The 19128-nt window shown below is 37.7% G+C and overlaps 1 protein-coding gene across 1 annotated transcript in view; it reads right to left on the reverse strand.

Moving 5' to 3' along the window:
• The window catches only part of LOC150087017 (lysine-specific demethylase 4A-like), a 694533-nt gene that overhangs the window by 47630 nt on the left and 627775 nt on the right, over positions 1-19128 (reverse strand). Inside the window, exon 17 of the mRNA XM_090372906.1 lies at positions 16587-16706. Within this exon, the coding sequence (XP_090229032.1) occupies positions 16587-16706 (120 nt within the window). The remainder of the gene's footprint in view (positions 1-16586; positions 16707-19128) is intronic.

Here is a 19128-nt window from a genome sequence, read left to right on the forward strand (position 1 = left end):
AAAAGGTAAAAATTAATTGCATTTTAATGGGATTGGTGTTTCTGTGTCTCTGAATCACAAATTCGCTTAATATTAGGTATATTGCTGGAAAGTTGAATCCTTATGTCAGGTGCAGCATCAAGTCTATTCCTATATTTAGTTTTTGTTGGAGTATAATAGGAAAAGCCTGCTGCACACAAATAAGTTGCAGCAAAAGGAATACTAGAACTGCACATTTAGCCACATTGCAGTACTGTTCTATTAAGCTACTCCAAAAATTATTTTGCGGTAGTTCCTTAAACCTTTGTTTTAAATTAGAGTCAGAAATTAAATCAATTAGACTTTCGTAATTGTGTGTAGTGATGCTGACTGGTTCGGCTGTAATTATAAATGGATTTCGAACCCAAGAATTATTATTGGTGGTTTTTGGAAAATATTCTAATAAAGATGACTACAAGTCATGTATGTGTAGTAAAATTGAGCTGGAAATTTCTTCATGGAGTGTAGAATTTATCTCTATCAGAAATTCACATAACGTAGGGAAGCAGTTCAAGTTATTTAGTTCTACAGAAGATATTGAGAATTCTAGTTCTTTTTAAAGGATGAAATTTTATCCACTGTACTAAAAATTGCCACATTCTTCCCCTGTAGTGACAGATAAATTTCATTTAATTTTGAAAAAATATCTGCAAGATATGCAAGTCTCATTTGCCACGAGGAATTTGTCACACAGTCAATAAAATTTCGTCCCTAGTTATTAGAATTGAAGAATACCAGTAGTTCACTATCAAGTTCAAAAAGTCTCACAAATACTTCATCTCTGGACCTTACTTCAATGTGTAAAAGAAATGTTTTATGCTGACTATCCATTTCATCACACAAAATTTGAAATAACCTGGATTGAAGTGGTCGAGATTTGACAAAGTTAATAATTTTTATGGCTTCATCCAGCACAATTTTTAAATATGCTGGTATTTTTTTTTTAGCTGCCAGAGTTTGTCTAGGTAGAACATGACTGGTAGTGCTTTTTGGTGCCACATTTAAGATTTGCATCAGTGCCCTTCACCTTCCCGACCCATTGCTTGAACACCATCAGTACATAAATCAATACATTTTCCTCAACTAACTTCATGCACTGTGATAAAATTGTTGATGCAGTTGAATATTTCTTCCTCAGCGGTATTGCTTTGCAGAGATTCACATAAGAGCAGGTCTTCTTCAATGGTATAATTAAACATATATTGGACAAATACAAGTAGCACAGCAAGTCTTCAAACATCAGTGAATTCATCTATCTGCAATGAATACTCACTGAAAAGTTTCAGTCAACAAACCAGCACTTTTTTTGTCATCAGAAAGATCTTTAATACGGCGTGCAACACTATTATTTGATAACTGTACTGCATCAATTTTTTGAGCAGACTGCTTGTTCAATGTGCATGTTACAATATCTTTCATGCAAGGCTTGATAAGTGTTTCCCCAATAGTGTGAGCTTCGCCGTTAAGAACAATACGGTAATTTACTCAATAAGATGCTTCTGTTGCATTTTCATTGTCTGTTTTAGTAAGTTTAAGCATTGAAAGTTTAGAATTTTTCAGTGAGTCCTGACGCCTCTTAAAAAAACTTATATCTTTGTTTTTGATTTCAGCATGATTAGTTTCCAAATGCCTAAGAAGTTTAGCGGGAGCCAAAGAACTGTTTGCTAATATTTTATTACATACAATACATTGTACATCAGGAGCATCTTTCTTTCCAACACATGTAAAGCTAAAATTCAAATAACTATCATCATACTTTCGTTTTGGCCTTTTATTAGTTGGTAGCTGTTTTTTCACTTCAGATTTTTGGGGAATAAAAGGCTGCAATTGCTCACCTCACCTTGAAGTGTATACTGTGTTCGTTTTCATTGACCACAGTTGCACTACTAGAAATACTTGCTTCTTGTTTTAAAGTTCCTTTTTTCACCCACAAATTCATGGTCATTTATTTTAATAATATTTCCAAATACTGATATTTATACAAGTAAATGAGTTTAGTAATGCATTATGCTTACTGGTTTTCTGCACTACTACAGAACTATTCATGTAATTGCAAAGACAATCCACACTGCACCATCAGCACTGTGTAAACATGCAAGAACATGTCAGTGGAAGACCATTTTGTTTCATTCACCTGAAAGATGCATAATATCAGTTTGCTTCCCCCCTCCTGCAACCGTGTACTCCAAGCTAAATCACATACGAATGGCATATTAGATCACTATATTGCTACTTTTTTGTAGCTGTCATCACCTCTCTGCAAAGCCTTCCAAAATAAAGTGTTTTGCAGTCTATTTGATTATTAATCTATGCCAGTGTATTAATAACCAAAAAATAATAATAATAAATAAATTAAAAAAAAAATTGTTAAAAATTATACTGATTGAAAAGTTGTGTACGCTACAATAAGCAAAATTTATTTTATTTTATTTTTTAAATTATTAATTATGATTTTTCAAGGAACACTTGTTCACATCTGACAGAACACTAGAGTTCTGCAGAATACAGTTTGGGAAACACTGGCATATACAATGGTGTTAATAAAAGGTTTAATTTTCATTTATATGACAGCATTTAATTGTATAGTATAGGTATCTATAAGAGTAATTAATATGATATCAAAATTATTACTTGTATCCAGTTCCTTTGTGACCACATCATAGTATCCAATCAAACTGGTCAAACAAGACCTACCATTAACAAACTCATGTTGTGTCTGAACTATAAATGCAGTTTTGTCTAGATGATCTTGCAATTCTTTTTTCACCAGTGACTCATTATTTTCCCTAGAACAGAAGTTAAACTAAAAGGTCTGTAATTACTTGTGTTACCCTTAGATACCACTTTGTGAATTGGGGATACATTTGCACATCTCCAGTCTGTGGGACCTCCTCCGAATACAAGGATGCCCTCATAATTATGGCTAAAGGTGTGAAGATAAAACTAGTGAAGATAACATTACTTCCTTTGCTGCCTCCTTTAATATAGCTGGATAGATCCCATCCACCCTAGGTGCCTTTCTTATGTTTAACTTCAACAATTTCTCTTCCACTTTCCTCTCAGCTATTACAAAATCATTTCGCGCCCTGTTAGAGTTTGATAAACTTATGGCGTCCACTTCCCTACAGAATTCCTTACGTGTGAATGTAGATGCAAAATACTGATTCAGTTTGAGTGCTGCCCGAACAGGATCATCAACAGTCGAATCATTGATATCAAGTGGACCAATCTGATTCATCCTTTTCCTTCTAGTTTACATAAGTAAAGAAGTCTCTGCATCCTTGGCCAAGGATTTCTTGTAAACTGCATTTGCTCCCTTACCTCCTTTGTCACTTGATTACAGACTAGCTTATATTTACCACAGACTTCTGTGTCGCCTTATGATTATATGAATCCCAAGCATTATTCTCTCTGCCATGAGTCTCGTTAGTTTATCTGATATCCATTTAGGCCTAAACCCTGAACAGTTTTTCTTTGTTTGTATCAAAAGCCTAGTACAGTGGTGGCAAACCTTTTTAAGGCTGTGTGCCAAAATTGGCTAAATCTTTTTAAAAAACTACTCTTGTGTGCCCAGAACACAAAATTGGCTAAATGTTTAAAAAACTATCCTCACATTTTAAAACAAAAAATGCATAATGTTTTATTATCCTTCATAATCATACCAAATCTTTCACTCAAAAATTCTTGAAATTCTATGCTACTCCCCTCTTCATTTGAACGTTTGTTTCTTTGCTGGTTGAGCTGCCATTCTAAACAATCTGTAAAAGGATAATAGCAATTTAAATATTTATGGGAATTAATGAAGAATAATCTTCAATCTCCACGCCACGTACAAACCATAACTGACAATGAAGGAAACTACACTAAATACTGAATATGGATACTATATCTCACACATAACTTTACCAATAACTTATATTCTGAATAAATGTGTGAAATACACAAATTTTTTTCTTAAATTCATTTCACAATTCTGTCAGTATGTCTCACCACTCCGACTTCGAACAAATCACTGCATGAAGTTTGAAATTTTTTTTAGGGGCACTCTGAATTCCGTGTGCCCAAAAAAATTGGATGCGTGCCACGGTTCGCCACTCCTGGCCTATTAGCTTCCAAGATTAATTCCTCGAATGCTTCCCATTAAAATTTGCTATTGGTAACATCATCAGTTGGTCCCACTGTATAGAATTTAAAATCTGTCTGAGACCACTGTAGTAGTCACCTTTACAAAAGCAAAATCCCTTTCCTTTAACCCATGATGGTAGTTATATCTTTGAATAAATCCCACATCAGTACATTGTGATCACTGCCACCCAGTAGTTCCTTTATCTGCAGATTCCTAATGCACGAATAATCACTGCTGATAATCAGATCAAGAGTATTACTCCCTCTGGTTACCTCTCAAACATGCTGCTGTAGAAAACAATCATCCAATAAATCCACAAAAGTCTTAGTAGTGTGCAAGTGACCCACAACAAGTTGCAGTCGATATTTGGAAAGTTAAAATCCATTATAAGACATTCTGATTTACTGGCCCACTTTATTTCTCTGCACAATTGCTCATTATACTCATCAGATTCATTAAGCCTATAAGACACACCTACTCTCATTTTTCCTTTCCCAATGCTTATGTCACACCAAACAGACTCAACGTTGCACTGTCCATCAATATCAATTGGATGCACTCGCTTAGATTTTATGTGTTTCTTAACTAACAGCATAACCCCTCCTCCCTTTCTGTACACATTGTACTCCCCAATTATGCACTGCTTATATCCATGTGGCACCATGTCTCTGATATCCCAACAATATCTGCTTTTGATGTTTTGACCAGGACTTTACAATAAATTCATTATCAATTCAATATAAATTCAACAAATTTATTTATTATACTCCCAGCATTGGTGTACATGGAAATATACATGCACCTTTTCTTAATCTTAGTTACCCTAACTCAGTCTATGTATATTTACTTGTTCCACAAATGTTCCCATCAGTTCTTGAAATCCCCAGCAACTTGCTTTTCAGGCTGCTGCTCATTCCAATAGAAGCAGTGCAAGAATCACTATCATCTCTGCCTGCGGCCACTATTAATCTATTAGTCTGTGAATCCCCCCAAGCTAGCAGTTTTCCGACCCACCTAACATTTCCTCGTAGCATCAACAAATATCCTTGTACACTTTCTATTTAAGTGTATTCCATCCCTGTAGAAGCACTCTCGCCTGCTCACTAGAACAGATAATGTTGAAAAAAATACCTCACGAGCCTTGCACAATCTCTCCAGGGCCGAATTAATCATCATCATCATTATTAGCCGTATGGTGCATGGAAGCCTGAGGCTTTTGCTGCACTAGGCAAAAAAAAAAAAAAAAAAAAAAAAAATTCTGAGTTACCCTTGCTGTGTGTGTGTGTGTGTGTGTGAGAGAGAGAGAGAGAGAGAGAGAGAGAGAGAGAGAGAGAGAGAGAGGGGGGGGGGGGGGTTTGAGAAATCACCAAGCACGAGAAGAATGATGATATCCAGGTCAGGACTCTGGGTGTACCAAGCCCATACTCACCAGATGTGAGCCCCTGGGGTGAAAAAATTGATTGAGAAAGCTCGCATCAGATACTCCCTCCTATCGTGTTTGAGCAAAATTGCTGACACTTTCAATTTCAATGCTAACTTACAACTTTTTTTCAACATTTACCTGCATTAAAATTTAAACGGTAAACCAACCAAGGAAAAGAAAAATAGAAATCTTGCAGATCATTGCACTTTTCATTCTTGTAATGGAAACAAGAAAAGGCTGAGCATGGCCAGAAGAGAAAGAGACCATCACCAAGTTATGATTTGAGCTGCCTAAAGGACCACTCACCTCATCCATGTATTTGGAAGGGTTATTTGTGAAAAAACATCAAGGGTGTTAGCCGTGTGGTTAGGGCTGTCTGGTTTTCTGGAAATAAATGAACTATCTACACAAGATCATTAGTAATTGCAAAAAGCCTCAGCATCTTGGCCATATGAGTTCTATTAGATATCAATTGATTTTCTTTTTGACTGCTCCAAGAAAGATACTTTTGCAGTGTTGTTCTCTTCAGAAATGCTGAGTCAAAGTTTTGTTTATAACAGTGTTCTGCTGTCTAGACCCAGCTGTTAGGAGCATTTCCAAAGTTCCACCAGAAAGCAAAGACTTTAACTCGGTTTTTGTTTTTCTAACCTAGTAGAATATTGCATCACACTCAGCATTGCTATAAATAATTGTTAAAATCCCAGCATAGTTTGATATTTGTTATATTTCAAACTGCTTTGTGCAGTGTTCCATTTCCCAACCAAGACTCACTGTACATCAATTATTTCTTCTTTTATAACAGCCTCTGAGAAGTGCTCACACTGAAACTGACAGAACTGATGTTGCAATATATTTACTGTTTCATTATTTTTTTTTGAGGATTAAACTCTTTGTAGATTAAGCCCAATAAGTGTATTGAACTTCAGGAAGAATATATTGAGGGCAAAAAAAAAAAAAAAAAACCACCGTTTTGCACTCCATTCTCATAACTTTTTGACCACTCCTCATGCCTAGAAGAAATGATCTCAGTACACAAATGTAAAGTATGTTGGATTGAAGAATGTTTGGATTTTTAAATATCATCATAACATTTAAAAGAAACAAACAGTCTACTTTATTCAAGCCAGAAGAAAGAGAGAAACAAACAGACTTGTCACTAGTGAAGATAACATGGTAGTTTGTGATCGACTTGTTGGCCACCCTTGATATATAGTAATTTTGCTAGTAGGGACAGGGAGGTGATAATCCCATTATACAAGGCAATGGTCAGGCCACACCTAGAGTACTGTGTACAGGTCTGGAGGCCTCATTTTAGGAAGGATGTAGAGTTGCTAGAACGAGTACAAAGAAGGGCAACAAGATTGGTGAGGGTAACGCAGGGGTGTTCTTACCAAGAAACACCTAAGTTCTGCAAACTGCAGTGCCCGGAGAGTAGGCACCTGCGAGGTGATCTGATTGAGGTGTATAAGGCCTTGAATAGGTGCCTCCGTAGATGGGTGGGCAGGAGCAGCAGTGTATAGCACATGCTTCTTGATTAGACCGGGGTTCGAGCCCGTGACCACAAAATACGGAGGATGAAGAAAGGTCAGGGAATGACCATCGCATATCCTGGAGTAATATGGCCTTAGTTGCTAATGCTCCTAAAAACCAAATAACGAACAGCCTTGAATAGGTTGAGCAAGCTGAATGCTGATGGGATTATTCCTCTTGCTCAGACTAAGAACCCGAGGGGGCACAGTTTCAGATTGAGGAAAGATAGTTGAAGAATAGATGTGCAGAAATTTGCCTATAGCCAGCGGGTAGTTGATTGGTGGAACAGGCTTCCATCTTTTGTTGTGGAAGCTAATAGCCTAATCAAATTTAAAGCTGAGCTGGACAGGCATTTGGAATGAATGGAGGGGCGAAATGGAGCATTTTTTCTTTTTTTTTTTTTTTTTTTTTTTGGCTGATGCTGCATAAGCTTGCTTTCTTGCATCGTATGCCTCTACTAATTCTAATGCTAACTATGAGATATGTACTGTAACACATTAGTATTCATCATCATCATTATCAGCTATTTACAATCCAGTGCAGGATGAAGGCCTCTCCAGCAACTTTCCAGTTCCTTCTGTTTTCTGCAGTGGCCATCCATTTTACTACCCACGAACTAAATGAATTTCATCTATCCATCTATGCCGTTGTCTTCCAGGTTTTTTTCTAGCTCCTCTTGTGCACCATTCTGTTATTTTCTTAGTCCATCTGTCATGTCTTCGAGCTGTGTGTCCTGCCCAAGACAATTTTAGTTCTTTAGTTTTGATAAGAATGTCCTTTACTTGAGTTTGCTGCCTAATCCATGTGTTTCTCTTCTTATCTAGCAGTCTGATTCCCAATATAATTCGTTCCATTCTTCGCTGTGTACGAAGGACTGTGTTCGATGTATTCTCAGCTTCTCTTCCATTCTTTTGGTGAGTGCCCAAGTTTCACTTCCATAAGTCATGGTGGGGAGTATACATTGGTTCATCATTTTACGTTTCAGACAAACTGGGATATTGCTCTTCAGTATGTGACTATATTTTCTGAATGCTATCTATCCAAAATTTATTCTTCTCTTGACTTACAGCCATTTAACATTATTACAGCTAATAACTTATCCCAGATAAGTATATGACTCCACCTTTTCAATTACTGCTCCTTCAATCATTATTTCCCTTTCTGTGGCATACTTGTTCATCATTACTTTTGTTTTAGCCATATTCATCTTTAGTCCAAAATCCTTACTAACTGTGCATAAGTGATTAAGATTTTCCTCTAATTCTTTGGGATCGTGGCTTATGGCCACAATGTCATCTGCAAATCGTAAATGATTTAGGTACTCTCCATTCACATTGACTCCTTTCTGCGACCAGTCTAATCTTCTGAAAGCTTCCTCAAGGGCAGCAGTAAACAGCTTCGGAGATATTGTGGCTCCTTGTCGAACTCCTTTCTCAATTTTAAATTTCCTACTGTCTTTGTCTAGTCTAATAAAGGAGGTAGCACTCTCATATATTTTCTTCCAAATCATAATATATGGGGTATCTATGCCTTGTCTTTGCAGTGCCCGAAACATTGCCTTATGCTGTATGGAGTCAAATGCCTTTTCATAATCCACAAATGCCAGGCATAATGGTGTTTTATATTTATTTGCTTTCTCCGTTAGCTGTGATATTACGTGAATGTGATCCATAGTTGAGAATCCTGTCCTAAAGCCAGCTTGCTCTTTCAGTTGATTCTCATCAAGTATTCTTTCTTATCTGTTAGTAATGACCCTTGTGAACAACTTGTAGATGTGGATTAACAAGCTAATTGGTCTATAATTTCCAATTTCTGATTTATCTCCTTTCTTATGCAGCAAAACTATGATTGCATTATTACACTGCTTAGGTGTCACATCTTTTCTAATGCATTTTGTGAAGAGCCTTGCCAGTTTTTGTGTTGTCTCTTCTTCCCAATTTTAACAACTCTAAGTAACTTCCTCTTCCACCAGGGCTTTCTGATTTTTCATTTTCTTCAACACCTGTTCTACCTCATCAGGAAGAATATCAGGTATGTTGTATGTGTTGCTAATTTGCAATCCATCTTCCCCACTGCTGGCATTATTCTCTGGCTCCTTATATAATTCTCTATAGTAGGCTTCTGCTATTTGAATTATGCCTTCTCTGCTATTTATAAGTACACCATCGCTATTCTTCCGTTTCAGTATCATTTGTCTTTCTGTATTACTGCTCATGGCTGCTGATTTAAATCCTTTGTTTTCCCTTAATGCTTGTTCTACTTTTCTTGTGTTAAATCTTCTTATGTCCTCTCTGAGTCTCTTTCTAATGGCTTTGCATAACTCAGTATACTCAATTTTTTCGTTGTCAGTTGCTCTTCATTTGTTGCCTTCGGTTCATCATTACAAGTGTTTCTTGACTAATTTTTTCTTCTTTGGATTTCTGTTTCCCTATAGGTTTCTTGGGCTTTATCACTTTCAGAAAGTTGTAATATTCCTCGTCAATATCTTGGTCCTGAGCAGTCAGCAGAAGCTCAAACTTGTTCTTAAGTTCCAGTACATACTGCTTTTTCTCCTCCTCTGTTATTTCAAAGACCTTTGTATTATTTACTCGAGTCAGTTTTTTCCTTTCCTTTCCTACATCTATATCAAGTGTGCATCTTACCATTCTGTGATCACTTCCAACATTTACCTTATTCAGGACAGTAACATCATCCACGATATCTTCTGTTAGTGAGGATGAAGACGATTTCATTAGTTGTTAATCCATTTGGACTCTTCCATGTCCACTTTCTTTTCTTGAAAAAAGTGTTTATTACAGACAATCCTTGAGATTCTGCAAATTCCACAAGTCTTTCACCTCTTTCATTTCTTTCACCAATTCCAAAATTGCCTATAGTTCCCCTTTCTGCGGTGTTTTGTCTTTTTCCAACCTTAGCATTGAAGTCCCCCATAATAATAGTGTAGTGGGTTTTCTGCTCATTTAGAAGACTCTCAATTTCAGAGTACATTTCTTCAACCTCTTCATCATCATGGCTCGATGTTGGTGCATAAATCATTATAACCTAGCTTGTACCTCTTAGCAATCATGAGTAGTAGTCTTGACACCCTTGGTGATGTACTTTTGAATTCCAAAATGTTGTTTTTAAAATCTTTATGGACCAGAAACCCAACTCCACCTTCACTCCTTTCACTGTTTCCATTGGTGTACAGCAGATTTCCACTTGATAAACTTATAAGTGATTCATTTCTTCTTCTTGTTTCAGCCAAACCGATGACATTCCAATTCACATTTTCTAATTCCTTTTCGAGCTCTAATATCCTGTCTTCACCGATGAGTGATCTTACGTTATAACAGGCCAAGTTCAGTTTCCGTGCATGGCAGCCTGGTCGTATCCAGGAATTCTCAGCACCCTCTGCTTCCCCTCTGATCCTCTCGCTGCCGCAAGAGGGAAAGTGAAAGCTGCTGGGGACTGAGGGCCATTTGTTTCGTCGTGTTGTCATATCCTGGAGGGTTTGGTCTTTTCCCCTTCACATTGACTAAATGTCTTGAAGAGAACCACTCTACATGTTCGTTGCCACCTAAGTGCCGTAACAGGGCTTACCATCGAGAAGGTGTGGATGAGTGAATTTTAGGGAGGCAGGCCGACTGGACTTCTCCTAAATCTTCTGTAATAGAAAGATATTGGATCCATCAGTGTTTTAGACTGAGTGTCTGATAACAGACAGAATATCTGTCTGTTATAAAGAAAAAAAAAAAAAAAAAAAAAAATTGTGTTCTTTGACATAGAGTAGGCCAGTAAATCAGAATCTTATAATGGGGGATTTTAATTTCTGAGATATTGACTGGAATTTGTGGGCTGGTCACTCACAAACTAGCAAGGCTTTTCTGGATTTATTGGATGATTGTTTTCTACATCAGCATGTTCGGGAGGCAACTAGAGGGAGTAATATTCTTGATTTCATTATCAGTAGTGATTCTTCATGCATTAAAAATCTGCAGATAAAGGAGCCACTAGGTGGCAGTGATCACAATGTGCTGAAGTGGGATTTACTCAAAGAGGTAACTACCATTAAGGGTAAAGGGAAGGGTTACTGCTTTCGTAAAGGCGACTATGATGGTCTAAGACAGTATTTAAATTCTATACAGTGGGACCAACTGATGATGTTACCAACAGCAAATTCAAAATGGGTAGCATTCAAAGAACTTAACTTGGAAGCTACTAGGCTTTACATATCAACTAAGAAATATTGTTCAAGGTTTAGGCCTAAATGGATGTCAGATGAACTAATGAGACATATGGCAGAGAAGAAAAATGCATGGGATACATACAAATTAACACATGACACAGAAGCCTATGATAGATACAAGTTGATCTGTAACCAAGTTACAAAGGAGGTTAAGCAGGCGAAGGCAGATTACGAGAAATCTTTGGCAAGGGATGCAAAGAAAAACAGCAAAGAGTTCTTTACTTATGTAAACTCCAGAAGGAAGGGGATTAATCATATTGGTCCACTGGATATCGATGGGTCAACTGTTGATGATCCTGCTCAGGTAGCTAACAAACGAAATGAATATTTTGCATCGACATTCACACAATGAGGAGTTATTCAGCGAGGGGAATGCCAGAGGTGTATTCAACTCTGGCAGTAAGCTAGACAATCTTGTAATAACTGAGAGTAAAGTGGAGGAGAAATTGTTGAAGATAAATACAAGAAAGGCACATGGGGTGGATGGGATCCATCCAGTTATATTAAAGGAGGCAGCAAAGGAAGTAAGCAAACCCTTAGCCATAATTATGAGAGCTTCCTTGGACTCAGGGGAGGTACCCACAGACTGGAGATGTGCAAATGTGACCCCAATTCACAAAGGAGGATCAAAGGCCGACACAATTAATTATAGACCTGTGAGTTTAACTTCTGTTCCAGGAAAATTAATGGAGGCACTGGTTAAAGAAGCACTGCAGGATCATCTAGACAAGACTTCAAGGGGAAGTCTTCCCTGACCAATTTGATTGGATACTATGATGCAGTCACAAAAGAACTGGATGCAGGGAATAACTTTGATATTATATACTTGAATCTTAGAAAGGCTTTTGATACTGTTGCACACGGAAGACTGCTGCACAAGTTGGAGCAGTGTGGCATTGGAGGCAAATTGCTGCTATGGATAAAGGGGTGGTTGAGGGGGAAAAGACAGAGTGGTAATCAATGGACACTGCTCATTGTGGACTAATGTTATTAGTGGAGTCCCTCAGGGCTCAGTGTTGGGTCCATTATTGTTTTCTGTATTTATAAATAATATTGATGCTGGTATATCAAGCTTAATGTCCAAGTTTGAAGACGATACAAAGGTTGGCAGGGATGTTAAGGACACTACTGACGCTATGCTGCTGCAACAGGATCTGGAAAGGTTGAGCAGATGGGCTGAGAGGTGGCAAATAAAGATTAATATCGACAAATGTAAAGTACTACATATGGGAAACAGCAACCCGAGGGCAACGTATCAACTCTGTGGTACTACATTGACAGTGGTAGAGAATGAAAAGGACCTGGGGGTAATTGTGCAGGCAGATATGAAGTTCTCTGAGCAGTGCAGATGAGCTGCAAGAGTAGCTCATGGTGTCTTGTCAATGATATACAGGAATTTTTCTAGCAGGGATAAGGAGGTGATTATTCCCTTGTATAAGGCAATGGTCAGGCCATACCTAGAGTACTGTATATAAGCCGGAGGCCTCATTTCCAGAAGGATGTAGAGCTGCTGGAACGAGTACAGAGAAGGGCAACAAGATTAGTGAATGGAACAATGGGTTGCTCTTACGAAGAAAGGCTTAAGTTTTGCAAATTGCAGTGTCTGGAGACTAGGCACCGGCGAGGTGATCTGATAGAGGTGTATAAAGCCTTGAATGGTTTAAGCATGCTCAATGCTGATGGGATTATTCCTCTAGCTCAGAAAAATCACCTGAGAGGGCATAAATTCAAATTGAGGAAAGACAGATGTAGGATAGATGTGCAGAAATTTGCCTTTAGCCAGTGGGTAGTTGGTTGGTGGAACAGACTTCCATCCCTCGTTGTGGAAGTTGATAGCCTAAATAAATTTAAGGCTCAGCTGGACAGGTATTTCGAACGAACGTAGGGGTAAAGTGGAAGTGTTTTTTTTTTTCTTTTCTTTTTTTTTTTTTTCTCTTCTTTTTTTTGGGTGATGCTGCATAAGCTTGCTTTCTTGCATCATATGCCTCTACTAATGCTAATGCTAAACCGTAAGAGCCTTACTGGCCTTTAGGCTCGAAATTTTTTTATTAAATAATCATGTGAAATTTCAATATCATTAATTAGATATTTTTCAACTTCACTCTCACAACTTCTTTTTAACATAAAGAATTTTTCTTTTGTAAATATTGATGCAAAGTAACTGTTGAGTTCATCTGGAACTTCTGCCAGGGTATCTAATATTATCCCACATCCGTTACATAAGGGCCCGATCTGGTTTATCCTCTTCTCTGCATTTATATATGTGAAGAAATTGCTTATCCCATTCTTTGTCTCACAGTAATATTATTCATCTCCACTGATGTAGAAGACTACTGTTACTTATTCTCGGCAGATACCATCACCCAGATGGCACTGTTTTGCAGGTTGTTGGCTCCTCATCGGTGGGTGGACAGGTACCCTGGTGTTGCAATGATGACAACCCAGTTGCAAAGTATAACTCCACAATATGAGAGATGCCTGATGGTGTGCAAGTAATTAAGATCATAAGGCACTTTAGGGGTATTATTACTTGCACACCTTCAGAAATTTCTCATATTGTGGAGTTATAATTTGCAACTGGGTTGTCATCATTGCAATACCAGGGTACCTGCCCACCCACCGAAGAGGAGTCAACAAACTTTGAAACGGTGCTGTCTTGGTGGTGGTATTCGCTGAGAATAACTAACAGTAGTGTTCATCATTGGTGAAGTATTACTTATACCAGGTATTGCAATATAGTAGTAGTAGTAGTAGTAGTGGCACTTGATGCAAGAAAGCAAGTGTAGGAGCTTATGCAGCATCAGCCAAAAAAAAAAAAAAAAAAATCACACCATACCCTCCAAATGCCTGTCCAGTTCCTCCTTAAATTTATTTAACCTATCAACTTCCACAACGACAGATGGAAGTTTGTTCCAGCAATTAACCACCCGCTGGCTAAAGGCAAATTTCCGCACATCTATTCTACATCTATCCTTTCTTAATTTGAACTTATGTCCCCGTAGGTTCGTATTCTGAACAAGTGGGAGGATCCCATCAGAATTCAGCGTGCTCAACCCATTCAAGGCCTTATAGACCTCAATCAGATCACCGCGCAGGTGCCTAGTCTCCAGCCACTGCAATTTGCAGAACTTAAGCCTCTCTTGGTAAGAGGATCCCTTCATTCCCCTCACCAATCGTGTTGCTCTTCTCTGTACACGCTCAAGCAAATCTACATCCTTCCTAAAATGAGGCCTCCAGACCTGTACGCAGTACTCAAGGCGTGGCCTGACCATTGCCTTATACAGAGGGACAATCACCTCCTTTTCCCTGCTAGCAAAATTCCTATATATCATTGACAAAACCCCATGACCTGCCCTAGCAGCCTGTCTACATTGCTCAGAAAACTTCATATCTGACTGCACAATTACTCCCAGGTCTTTTTCATTTTCTCCCACCTTAAGTGTAGTACCACACAGTTGGTACGTTTCTCTGGGGTTACTTCTACCCATATGCAGTACTTTGCATTTGTCAAGGTTAAACTTCAGTTGCCACTTCTTAGCCCATCTGCCCAAATTATCTAGATCCTGTTGCAGTAGCACACTGCCATTACTGTCATTAACAACCCTGCCAACCTTCGTGTCATCTGCAAACTTCGACATTAAGCCTGATATACCTTCATCAATATCATTGATAAATATACAAAACAACAGTGGACCCAACACCGAACCCTGTGGGACTCCACTAATAACATTAGTCCAGGTGGTAATCAATGGGCAGCACCCATTGATTACCACCCTCTGTCTTCTCCCACTTAACCATCCTTTTATCCATTGTAGCAACTTACCCTTAATACCATTCTGCTCCAATTTGTACAGTAGTCTTCCATGTGCAACAGTGTCAAAAGCTTTCCTGAAATCCAAGTATATGATATCAAAATTATTTTTTGCATCCAGTTCCTTTGTGACCACATCATAATAACCAATCAAATTTGTCAGACAAGACTTTCCCTTAACAAACCCATGCTGTGTCTGAATTATTGCTGCAGTCTTGTCTAGATGATCCTGCAATGCATCTTTAACCAGTGACTCCATTATTTTACCCGGAACAGAAGTTAAACTAACTGGTCTGTAATTACTCGTGTCACCCTTCGTACCTCCTTTGTGAATTGGGGATACATTTGCACATCTCCAGTCCGTGGGAACCTCCCCTGAATCCAAGGATGCTCTCATAATTATGGCTAAGGGTTTGCTTAGTTGCTTTGCCGCCTCCTTTAATATAACTGGATAGATCCCATCCACGATTAATTCCTTGAATGCTTCCCACTTAGAATTTACTGTTTTTAACATCGTCAGTTGATCCCACTGTACAGAATTTGCCGCCTCCTTTAATATAACTGGATAGATCCCATCCACCCCAGGTGCCTTTCTTATGTTTAACTTCAACAATTTCTCCTCCACTTTGCTCTCAGTTATTACAAAATCATTAAGCACACTGCTACAATTTGATAACCTTCTTCCATTTTCAAACTGTAATAATTCCTCACGTGTGAATGTAGATGCAATGAGTATTTTGCATCTACATTCACGTGTGAATGTAGATGCAAAATACTCATTCAGTTTGTTTGCTATCTGAGCAGGATCATCAACAGTCGAACCATCGATGTCAAGTGGACCAATCATATTCATCCCATGGATCATCTAGACAAGACTGCAGCAATAATTCAGACACAGCATGGGTTTGTTAAGGGAAAGTCTTGTCTGACAAATTTGATTGGTTATTATGATGTGGTCACAAAGGAACTGGATGGAAAAAATAATTTTGATATCATATACTTGGATTTCAGGAAAGCTTTTAAATATCATGGGAACTCATTGTAAAGGTATTCAAAATATGAGATATATTTAAACGATGGCAATTCCTAGTTACTTAGTAGTCAGCTGCATGCAGAAATGATGCATTTGCACTAACTTGCATGTCAGTTAACTATTTTGCAACATGAAGCTAAAAGCCCTAAAGTGCTTTATGATTTGTGTCTTTTTTTTGCACGACTTTGCATTGTTGCATGCGTATGAACATAATGTCTTCCAAGGGAATATACAGCAGGTTAACTTAGGCAGTGCTGTTTTTTTTAGAGCTATGAATATTTTTAAATATGAATTATAAAATTCTTCCTAACTTTCAGCTTAGAATAATATTTGATTAATTTCACAAGGCATATTTGGCAGTAGTGTAATTTCAGATTAAATAAATAATAATAATAATAATAAAAAAAACATAAATACCGTATATTTATCACACATATTGATTCCTTTGAAGGTACCAGTATAATTCAATCCATCTGTCCACTTCACACGAACTGTTTCTCCAAATTCAGGTGGTCCATTTTCTATGCATTTATGACTCTGCAAAAATATTTGCACTGTTATTAATACTGAAATTCACATCACTATTTTTATGAGAGCACATCAGTTCTATTTTAGATTTCATTTCTGAAGGAATCTCTGAAGTAATGTAATTAATTGAGGAATTGACCACAGAGAGAGAGAGAGAATGATTCCCGAGGAAAGTTTATAACCTTTGTTGTTGAATTTGGTAGTTTTTTTTTTCAAGTAAAAATCTTCATATAAATATATGCATAGCTCTCAATGAAAATATGGCTGCTTGAACAAAATAATAATAATAATAAATAAAAAATAAGAAAAAATATATAATAATAAACTGTAGTGACAACACATCACAATGACTGTTTCCCTGACTAATGGATTGGTCATGGTAGACCAAAAAATTGCCCAATAAGTCAGTGGACCTAAACCCCTTTGTTTGTGGGGGGAAATATCTGGAGACATAGATGCATCTTTCAAGTGCATTTTGTGGCCTACCTTATAACGAATTCTGATGCGTATCGAGGCCAAGGATAGTATATTTGAGAGTGCACTGCAAACATAAATTGTATAAACAACTTTGTTTATCATGTGTGAGTGTGTGTGTCTTCTTGTCTCGTTTAAAACAACAGAAAAAAAAATAAAATAAATTTTCTTTATGTAAATCACCAAGTATATCTGCACAGCACAGGCTTACAAAAATGATTCTTCAGGGCTAAAAAAAAATTAATATGCCTTTCCTAGATAAAAAAATAATTATATGAAAAAGTATTTATAAATACTTTTTTTTTATTTTTTATTAATTAATATTATTTAGTTATTTATTTTATTTTTTTTATTTATTTATTTATTTTTTTGTTTTTATCATTGTTTTGTTCGGATATTTTTTTTTTTTTTTTTTTGGCTGGTGCAGCATAAGCCATAGGCTTTCTTGCACCATGCGGCCGTTACTAATACTAATACTAACATTTTTGTCCATCTTTAAGCCAAGTTTATGGTTTCCTCACTTAATCAACTCAGATTCTTTAGTACCACTTCTTTAAATTTTCTCTTATAGCTAAGTAGTCATACATAAGTAATGAGACCTTTCTTGTTTAACTGACAACAGCAGAATATATTTAAAAAGAAACAAGTTATACACACATTAAAAATTGACCAAGGTTCTGTTAGTACAAGACCTCTCCCCCCCCCCCCCAAACAAGATTTCTTAATCAAATCTCAATAAATAATTTTCCCAAATATTTTCATTCTTAGATAGCCTTAGAAACTTAACTGAATCCTTTTTTGTTATATATAAAAAAACTCTGTAAACTCCAGAATTGCTTTATGGAGGTTACTGCCTTCTTCTGATCAATTTTAGTTTTTGTTTTCCTGGTAATGATAGGTATTTCACATATCCAAATCATCTTCCGCACAGATTTCTAGTACACCTGCATTGATTTTCTTACCAATATCCAGAGGTGTGGGATGAAGCTGTTCAGATGCAGTATGGAGATTTGCATATTATGCCAATCTGTTACACTCTGGTTCTTGACAGTGCCACAGACATTCTCTCAGATATGCCAAGCTGTGCTTGCTACCTGGGAGTCTATAACACTTATGGAACTCATATTTGGGTGACGCCCAAGTCAGGTGTACCTAATTTTGGCAAAGTCCAGTGGAGAAATTACACCACATGGAGGAATGCCATCCCCTCTGTGTTAACAGCCAATACTAGGCGTTAGCTCCAGTAAACTCTCCTCATCTCTTCCATCGTGCAGGATGACTGATGTTTTTTGAGGTTATAAGGGACATCATGGCAAGATCCAATCTTCATACGCATTTTGAGGGTACAGCTCTAAAACAATATTCGCAGGCTAGATGCAAATTACTGTCACTGTTACTACACCAGACTGATCCTATTTGTAACTCTCTAGGAAGCTTCTGGATCAGTAAGTGTATAATCTTGCTTCCTCTACTCTGCCAGACAGTGACTGGAAGGAATCCGAGTGGTGTATATGCAGGGGGGGGGGTGTCAAGGCCACGTTATATCTCGAGGTGGTAAATGACTCTCATCAACCGTTGCAATATACCACCACTTTGCTTCTTGGAGGCTTGAAGTGGTGGAACCCATGTTCAGCCTCCAGAGCTAAGTTCCAAGCAACCGTTCCCCATCTCTTCCACCATGCAGTATGATTGATGACTTCTGAGCTTATGATGGACATCATGGCGAGATCTAATCTTCTTTACATTTCAAGGGCACAGCTCTAAAATGTTGTTCACAGGCAGGCCGCTGGTTAGTACACCGGACAGAACCTATTGGTAACTCTTTAGGAGGCTTCCGGATCAGCTAGTGTATAATCTTGCAAACTCTACTCTGCCAGACAGTGACTGGAGGGAATCCGAGTAGTGTGTATGCGGGAGGCCATTGTCCAGGCCACGTCATGTCAAGGATCTGGGTTTA

This window comes from Mastigoproctus giganteus, chromosome 4 (assembly GCF_048544385.1).
Source record: "Mastigoproctus giganteus isolate SK-2022 chromosome 4, ASM4854438v1, whole genome shotgun sequence".
Taxonomy (NCBI): Eukaryota; Metazoa; Arthropoda; class Arachnida; order Uropygi; family Thelyphonidae; genus Mastigoproctus; species Mastigoproctus giganteus.